At 34.5% G+C, this 9,985-nt stretch overlaps 1 protein-coding gene across 1 annotated transcript; it reads left to right on the top strand.

Annotated features, from left to right (window-relative positions):
* The first annotated feature begins 2,279 nt into the window (after nt 1-2,279).
* Nucleotides 2,280-2,993, top strand: LOC136977176 (uncharacterized). Its single transcript, XM_067272627.1, has one exon. It carries the CDS (start codon nt 2,280-2,282, stop codon nt 2,991-2,993), a length of 714 nt encoding a protein of 237 aa, XP_067128728.1.
* The last annotated feature ends 6,992 nt before the right edge of the window (nt 2,994-9,985 follow it).

Here is a 9,985-nt window from a genome sequence, read left to right as displayed (position 1 = left end):
CGAGTCGTTTATTTTCAAAATTAAAAAAAAAACCAACGACATTTGTTATTAAGGAAAGAAATAGCATCTTCATTAAGTCCTTCCTCTCGAGATATGACACCCTTTTAACTTTTAACCACTAAAATAGCATCAATGCTTCTTGTACAGTACACAAGCTATCATGCCAAATTTCGTTTCTTATAAATGCCAACAGACACACGGAATATTTTTTCCTTTTTGGGGTGGTTCAGGTCTGAAAACGGAGATTTACAAAAAATCCGAGGGTCAAATTTGACGATTCCAATTCTTTCCCTTGTTATGTAGGGGAATGGGGCCCACCTAAGGTATTTTGCATATTTTAAAGAAAACTTAACAATATTGTGAAAAGTTATTTTAATTGTGCAAACAAGGCACCATTAAAATAACAGATCTATCAAAATTTAAGTATTCCTCTCCATATTGTTTTAATTATAAAAAAACAAAAAACATTACATTGAGCCCCGTTACCCAACCATGTGGGGTAATGGAAACCATCATATAAAAAACATTGAAAAAAGACTGAAACGTTAGAAATGTTCCAAAACTAGAAAAGATTTTGCATAGGAATTATTAATTTCTTATATATGTATTGTTTTCAAAATAGTTTGTGTGTTAATGTAATTTGAACAGGGTTTTAGGGCCATTAGAAATATAACACATTCTAATCTTTTTTTTTTTTTTAACTCTTTCCGCCCTGTAGGCACTAAGAGGGCCTCTTTTAGTAGGCCCATTATGGGTTCGGCCAGGCCCACAATGGGGCGACCGGGTGGTGAGGGACAGGACCCGACATATCCGAACGGACCACCCCCCGAAAAATTCCTGGGGATTATTCAACCCGTTCGGATTCGATGCCGGGTCCCCCAGAGCGGTAGGCTGCCACCTTGACCGCTCGGCCATCCGGCCGTCACACATTCTAATCTGTCGAACGTTTCGATTAAAAATATTCCGTTTCTTACGTTACGCAATGTTTCGTCAATCAAATTTCTACAAGAACTATAGATATAAAAATAAAATATCCCTTGATTTCTAGCAAACTTTCTATTTTAAAATGGCGGCGGCCATTAAAATTACAGTAGACCCCCCTATAACTCGGTAGATACGTTCAGTTTTATATGAATCCGTGTTTTACGAGTCACTTAAATACATGAGCCAATCACAGCCCGACACGTGTACAGTTTAGGGGTTACGGCTGTTTGAAAGGTTTTCTTCCATAAAATTAATCGATTCTAGATTAATTTGACTCAACATTTCAATTCACGTATAATTTTTTGAGAATAATCCATATAAACTATGCAATAAACAAAAAATTGTGGGATTACTTACCGAATGTGCACCGTTCGTGGACGCCATTTCTTAAGCTTGTTTTCGTCGCGGAGCGGCTCATCGAACGACGGGCGAGTGTTTTCTTATCAGCGAATTTTTCGCAAAAAAATAACTTAGCTTTGGAGACGACATTAATAAAGATATAATTTTTATGGCCGTTAAATAATAAATGTTTTTTAGTAGGTTTAGTGCTCGTTTAAACTCAAGAATTTGTGCTATGTGCGCTATTGGACCAGATTCGATTAATTATGTCGCGACACGAGTCGGCGATGCCGTTTAACCGTGTTATACGATTCTCTTTTAACGTGTTATCCGAATACGATCGCAATTTTTTCGCCGTGTTATACAAATCCGTGTTATATCTACTTGTGTTATACAGGGGTCTTCTGTATAACAAATTCTAATCTGTCGAACGTTTCGATGAAAAATGTTTCGTTTCTTACGTTACGCAATGTTTCGCTAAAGAAATTTTGACAAGAGATATCAAAATAGCGGGGAAAAAAAAAACTTTTAAACAGAAACGATGTACAAAAAGTTTGTGCTACAAAACATTGGAAGCAGCAACACACGTTACAATGGCCACAATTTGAGTTTAAAAAGCGGTAGTATAGCAGTTTTCAAGCTACACATCAAGGTGTCTCTCTTAGTATACTATCAAGCAACTGCTTAAGAAACAGAAGTAATATTAAGAAAAAATTTTTATAAGTGATATGTAAGGAGGTTTGACGTAGAGGTCATTAATTTTGTTCAAACTCGATTAGAGTACATTGCATCCTTAACGACTGACATGTGCCAAGTATGAAATGCAACCGCAAAAACTAAAAGTTGAATGGGGGGTGTGAGTTGGCTGTTGAAGGTGTTAGTGAACTTTTCGTAGAGCTTAACAGTTGTATTATAACGTACCAGGAAATTATAACCGTATTTTGGTCGAGTTAAGGATGTGGATATTCGTCAATAGATTGATTTTGGAATTAATCATATGCCTATTATTAATTGGTGGAATAGAACCTAATCCAGGTCCTCTTTCCCGTTCTCCCCAACATTTGAGTCAAATGGAGATGCAAAACAGGGGGCGTGGTAGGCCACGTAAGCAAAATTTTAAAGAAATAGTTAAAGAAAATCAAGTGGATAATCTATTGAATGAAGAATTTCTTCAAATTGAGGAGGAGTGCGGTGGAGGTAGTCTTGATACCACAAGATCTACGAAAATACCTGAATATTTTCAAGCATTAAGAGATAAGGATCCCCTGGTACAGGAAGATTCACAATACACACTAAAATCAATATACGAACTACTACAAAATAACTTTTCACAGCTTAATAGAGAAATTCAAGGAATCAAGACAGAACTTAATTTAATGAAGGAAGAAAAAAAGCATTTTCAAGAAGAACTAGTGAGAGTGTCACAGAAAATGGAAGAAATAGAGACATTATCTAAGAACAATAGCCATTTCAGAGGTATGTTCGAATTTGAACTAGATAAATTAAAAAATGAGAGAACTAATAGAAATATCATAATCATAAATTTTCCTTTTACTTCGACCGATTATGCTAACGAAATCAATCAGTTTATTAAAGAGGATTTGAGAATTAAAAATATCTCTATAGAAAGCTTAACCAGGATAAATTATAACGGATCTAACGTATTGTGAAGATTGTAATAGATTCCTTGTATAATAGAAACTTGATATTAAAAGAATTTTGGAAATTAAAAGCTAAAGTTAATAACGAAGAAAGGAGAAAAAATAAAACAATTTTTACAGCCGATTTATGCAAAAGATCCAGATTAAGAAGGAAAAAATTACAAACGACAATTAAACAAGAAAGATTAAAAGGTAACAAATTTATTATCGGAGATGACTGTTATATCATAAAAAATAAAATATTCACGTACGACATTAATTTAGATAAAGTAATACAATTAAGTAATTTTTAGGAAGAAATTGATTAAGTTCCTCCATTGAGAAATCCGAATAGTGATTCGAATATTTATATTGTTACAACAATAAACCCAGGAAAATTCGTACTGGATGAGAGAAAATCGGAAATACAGATATTCAATTAGTCAATGTAAATTTAACAGTAAATTTTCCTTCTATAAATACAAACTGTAATGATAATAGTAAACGTCTAATAGGTTCTGGAATTTCCAAGTCTGTAAGGAAAGTTTCATAGTGTTGCCTAAGCTAATATGAAATTCTACTTCATTATTGGTTTAATAGTGACATGGTTACCTGGAATGCGTAGAAACTAAGGATTTTTACTACGAAAACAAACATTGGCAAGGCGCGGTGTATTAGTGGATTGTGCATCTGTTTGGTGACCTATTGCTACTGGCCAAGGAATAAAGATAGACGAGCTATATCTTTTTCCGATACAACTAATACTAAGAGGGAATTCCGAAAAAGTAAATATTGTAGTTACCTAGGCTTCACCTATACCAAGTTATGGAGATGAGAGGAAGGTTCATGTGACAGTGAGTTCTAGCAGAGTTCGGAACAATAGTATCGGCATATTATCGCATGAGGGAATTAAAAAATCTTATAGGAACTAGGACAATTTAAAGGAGGTACTATAATTACATCATTTTAAAAGTATTAAAAAATATGACAGTTAACCTTAAACAAAGTTGATATGATATTGTTATGGATGTAGGGATCTTTCCCAATTTATGTTTTGTTCTTGTTAAGAAGCATTAGAGTCCCGAAATGGATATTACTTCCGTGTGTTGTATATGATTATCAACGTAAATAGCAAATACGAATTTCTTCTCATACAGCAGAATTGTAACTAATTATAAGATATCCAATTTGTTAAAATTTTTGTAATTAAATTATACAGCATCTTATTTAAAAGTTAAACCTTTCAATAATGAATATATGTCAATGTTAAACTAAATAACTAAGATATATTATATGGAACTAATATGTTGTTATATGATTGTGATTGGTTAATAATTGAAACACCCCATGTAACAGGTTCAATCCTATTACAATAAACATTATTTACTTACTTTAAAAAAAAAAAAAAAACTAAAAGTTGAAAATCTGACAATCACTTAAAAGGCTTAAACTGTCACTTTTTTCTCGACTGGCAGGTGGCTCGTAGGAGGGCGCTGGTCCCACTTGAGGTACTAGGCTTCAACTTTGTGAGTTCGATTCCCTGATCCCGGAATCCTTTTTTTATTTAATTTTTTTCGTTTCTATTATACTATTATGTTTATATTAATTTTATTTAAAAATTATTTTCAAATATTCATGTTCATGTGAGGTTCGTTCATAATTGCTACAAGCTGTAAAACACAACGAAATATAAACAATGCTATTAGTCCGGGACGCCGCCAGAGGGCGTTCGAGTTGCAGCGGTGTAACTTTGTTACGGTGGATCTTTCCCAAACACATTTATTAATGCAGATTTGACAGTAAGACTCAACATGAGAATATACACAGACGACAACTACGAAAAAATTTTGAATAAATCCTTAATAATAAATAGGAAAAATAATAACACAAAATATATTCTCATATTTTAAACGATTTTGAAATATTACAAAATCACTTTAAAATATTGAAATTTATCTTTAAATGGATATTTTTATTCTAGTTGTGTGCTCTTACTCAACTTGAAGAACCTTATAATTACTCAATGATAAATTTCTACATCGGTAATTCTATTGTTATCAAAATATTTGTACTGTATATTGTGTAATCTGCCAAAATATTACTCACATTTATATCCGAAGCAATTATTCTCAAGAAATGAAGCGGAAAATCGCTAAAGTTTCTTTCTCATTCGAAAATCGCCCACTTACGACAAAGAAAGTGACACAATGGAAAAATGTATTGTTGCCGATTTTGTTGCGTTTCGCGTGACGATCAAGCCGATTTAGTAAAAATACCTGATCATTTTTAATTCAATGCATATTTATTAATTTATATCCGTTTTAATGATTTTTATTTTTTAAAAGCTTATTCTGCCATGTGGGAACAAAGGGGGTGGGCTTTTTACATGCTATATAAAGTAAACTCTTTAAAGTACTTGCAGGAGATAATAACTCACTTTATTTAGGAACTTTCTCATGCACATGTAACAATTTTATTTATTATTATATAAAAATAAATAAATTTATAAAAATGTATTAAACAGTAGGCAAACAATAGAAATATCTATTTCAACTTTATAATTTTATTTTATAATAAAAAGATTTCATAGCAACATAATTATTTATTTGAATATGCAATGTAAAGTATGTTACATTACTCTCAATTATTATGAAATATTATTTTAAATAGCTGAAAGTTTTAATTTTAAATACTATACTTTATATGAGATTTTATTCTGTGCTTTTAATCAACAAACAATATTATAACATTTATTCTTTATTAAATCTGTTATACTAATGCTTCTGTAATTGTGTTTAATAATTTACATAATGTTGTTATACAACCTTTCAAAAAAGTACAACTTTACAACAAACACACTATAGTCTAGTACTGATCTGAGAACCATGTTTTAATGATAAGTTCAAGCACTTTAATTTTTTTTTTTTTTTTGTAACTCTTTACATTCTGTGGGCACTAAGAGGATCTCTTATAGCAAGCCATTATGGGTGCGGTCAGGCCCACAATGGGGCGGCCGGGGGGTGAGGGACGGGGACCGAGATATCCGGACGGACCACCCCCGAAAAATTCCTGGGGATTTTTCGACCCGTCCGGATTCGATCCCGGGTTCCCCAGGGAAGCAGGCTGCTAACCTGAACCGCCCGGCCATCCGGCTACTGCACTTTAAATTAAAAACCAATCACTCAATACAATAATTGCTGATGATGCAGGTATTATTAGCATTGCTTGAATCTATGTCATCATCGTCATTGTCGTTTGATTCTCGTTGAGCCCCATTACCCCTTCACAGTATTTTAAGTTTCTAACCTAGACTAGACACAAAAGGATAGAGTGAAATCTTTTCTTCATATGTATTTTAACTCCTTGTTACCTCTTTGAAGGATGAACCACATTGTTGATGTTAAAACATCAACAATGTGGTTCGTAACACGACAAAGGTCAAAGTGTAGTTTATTATTCTGTAAGCACGCCGATTAGGGGGGGATTTTATTCCCTTTCGTCGGAATGGTCTAAGGCCCTCGCCTATGTGGGTGGCGGTTCTGGAAGCAGGAAACGACAAGTGTTACAAAAGAAACCCGTTTATTTTTTCGACATCGGGTTTGCATGTCCAAGTTCGATGGCGTATCGGCGGAGAAAGTCCTGGATCCTTTCTTTAGTTTTTCTGAAGAACAACTCCGAGGCAGCAGCGACAGGAATGACAATACAACTGGTCTCTCTCGAAGACGATGTAGAAAGAGAAGGTTGGAACTGGGAAGCGGAAGTTCAGACGAAGGAACTCTGGAAGAAACCAGAGGTGGAAGCTCTCCGTGTTCTCGATGACAGAGGTTTTATGTTTTCCATGTTCGATTCTTTTCTAATTGATCGGGCTTTCCCTTCCCCGCTTCCCGATTAGTCTCTTACTAGTCTCGAGGTAGAATTTGAAACCAGTTTGGGTCGCGAGGAAGGTCTGGCCGGGATGGTTTATCCGACACCATCCTCTCGACTCTGATAGCGACTGTCGATGACTGACATCCACGCTCATATTTTACTTTCGTTTCTTTTTTCCCTATTGCGTCTTAAGTTTTAAACAATTACCCCTTCTATTTTTTTTATTCTAAATATTGTTTTGCCTCTACTCTATGAGCAAAGATGTCAAAGTCCGGTGTCGCCGTCTCGACACTTAAATTACTTGTTTTCTCGATGGTTTAATAAAATAGTCCATAATTAAAAAGGAAATGTATATTTCCAGGGCCTCACAATTCTAAATACTTTTAAAAGTTGAAACCAAAGTTTTCACAAACTATAACCATAACAACAACAAGAATACTACACTACCTATATTCTACAAAAGAAAAAAACCCGAAAAAATCAACAACCTACTGGGTACGGATCGGACTGGCCCGGGTACACTAAATAAACAATACCGCTAAGAGTATCCTCAAGACATGGCTCGTACTTAAATTATAAAAATACTGTTATATAGAGGGTTAAGTATTACACTTACTAGTTTATTATAAAGAAGATTTAGACGAGGAAAATAATTTTAAAATGACAATCCTCTCCAACAAGTGGTACAGACTTCGACGTTTTGACTTAAAGTAAAATGGCGGTCGATAGTACCCGTCGTTGCCATCAAGAGCGCTGTCACAGCCACTCTACGTCAAGGTCTCTATAAGAAGGTCAGGACACGCTCCCGTGATTCTATGCGGCAGCGGCCATGTTGGGGCATATCGATAGAGATCATCATACGTGGTTCCTGCGTGAGTCGACTATTATTACGTATATACCAACTAAAAACGTTAAACAATGGGTTATTCTGTGGCACCTAATTGTAAAAGTAAGTCTACCGACCTTCGATTGTTTAGATTTCCTGCAGATAAGCAGAGGAAAGCGAAATGGATGCAGAACTGCAGACGGGATAAGTGGCAGCCAACTGAACATTCTAAACTACGTGAGGATAGTGTATATTATGTTTTTCTATAGGTAGTCTTTGAGATGTATACGTAAGTTCACATGAAATTATTTGTTGTTCAGCTTCATTTCGAAGAATCTCAGTTTGAACTGTTAATCTCAACTTTTCTGTCAGTGAGATTACATATTTTTGCCAGATATATGAACAGTACTTTGAATGTAAAAAAACTGTATGGAAGCAAAAGCTCATTTATGCGTACTTCTGCTGACTTCCGAAAATGGTGTTTTATTATATTTGTATCTTGCGTGTTTACAGAAAAGGAAGTTATGTCTCAGATAAGCTCTGTTAAAAATATCATCAAATTGTGTTAAAATTTAACCAAAAAGGATAATATTAATGTAATTAGGAAAATATGACGTTTAAGCCTTTGTAAAGTAAAAAATGTTCATTAATTAAACGTTAGTCCAGTATTTATTTTTTAATGCATTAATATTGTATTGGTAAATGCTTTAAAATAAAATTTTGGATAACTTATGTTATTGCTTGAGCACTAAACACAAGACCGTGTTATTTATCAAACACTTGGCTTTATTTCCACCTCTATTAGATTCAACTAATAGAGGTGGAATAAAGCCAAGTGTTTGATAAATAACACGGTCTTGTGTTTAGTGCTCAACATATAATAAAACACGGTTTCAAGAATATTTAAATTATGTTATTGCATTACTTTACCAAGTGCTTATATACGTAATTGGATCAGTTTTAGCACCCATTTAATTAGTTTCATTCACGACAGCAAATGATGTGGATGATAGTTTCTTTTAAACTATTTGATCGAAAAGTTGCATAAAATTGGGGTTGCATAATCATCCGAAATTATTATTATAATTTTGACTGAAATCACTGGATTTATGCAATTTTAGTTTAATTAATGTCGTATAAAACTTACCTCAGTACACGTTTGCTTAAAACATGCGACTCAAAATACCCCAAAATGGCGGCTCAAGAAGTAGGTCACGCGTGTCCTGACCTTCTTATACAGACCTTGCTCTACGTAGTATATTCTAACTCGGTCACAGCATTCATGTTTTTAGGGTTGCCAATCCTTTCCACTTATAGCATCCAGTCTTACGTTGCAAATTTAAAATTTCAAAAAAGCAAATGAAAAAATAAACACAAAGATTTTATTGCATTTAAAATTACACACAATAAATCATTATTTTTTAAATAAAATGTACTACAATTTTTTCATCAAATGATTTTCTGGCACCCTTAAAAAGTGCCTTTTGACGTGAATACGTCTTTAGATTTGCTTTCGTAGTGGGAGGCAATTCAGAAACCTGATAACAAAATCGGGGGATACAGTTTGGGATTACATTACATATCTATCATCTACATCCAAAATTTAATTAACCACTCGGTAGTTAAAAAATCAAAGAATTCATTACGTTGAGTGGGGACTGTGACGCATCGCGCGCGGCGGAAGGGAAAGCGCCGCCATTTTGAGGTCGTTTCGCCGCGTCACATACTTTCCGTTTAGTATACATTTTGACTCGGAGAAGCTACGACTCTCGTCTGAGTTTCAATTTACAGCTCTCGTCAACATTTATCGATTGCGTACACAAAACATTAGTGCGGAATAGTTATGGCGAATATATACGGTATTAAAGTTAAAAATTAAGAAAATTTAATACAATGTCGGCCTATACTCGTCGAAAAGCCAAATTAAAATATAGAAATCGATTACGGTTGGAAAGGGCTTCTCGATAGCCATCCAGTGGTACCCATAAAACACCATATGTAGAGTGAAGCGGTGCCGGAAACGTAAAAATTTTGCCATCATAAATAAAACATGGAGATCCGAAGGACTCCTTACTGTTAAGGAATGATATAGCTTACATATAATACGCTCAAAGATAATATTACCCGTTAACGTACACGTATTCACGTAAAACACACGGCCGTGTCCCCGACACAGCTACACCGCCCCCCCTTTTTTTTTATTGTCTTTTCACTAGGGCATCCCGAATTGCACCCGGGAACCAAGTACGTTGACATGTTTGCGAATGAATAAATAGAGTAGAACCTAAATGCCTGAAGTCATTTAGACTGTGACTAAAAAACAAATGAT

Source organism: Centruroides vittatus, unplaced genomic scaffold (assembly GCF_030686945.1).
Source record: "Centruroides vittatus isolate TY-2023 unplaced genomic scaffold, ASM3068694v2 contig_1112, whole genome shotgun sequence".
Lineage (NCBI taxonomy): Eukaryota > Metazoa > Arthropoda > Arachnida > Scorpiones > Buthidae > Centruroides > Centruroides vittatus.
Note: the sequence above shows the minus strand (reverse complement) of the source record. Positions and strands in the feature narration are given on the sequence as shown.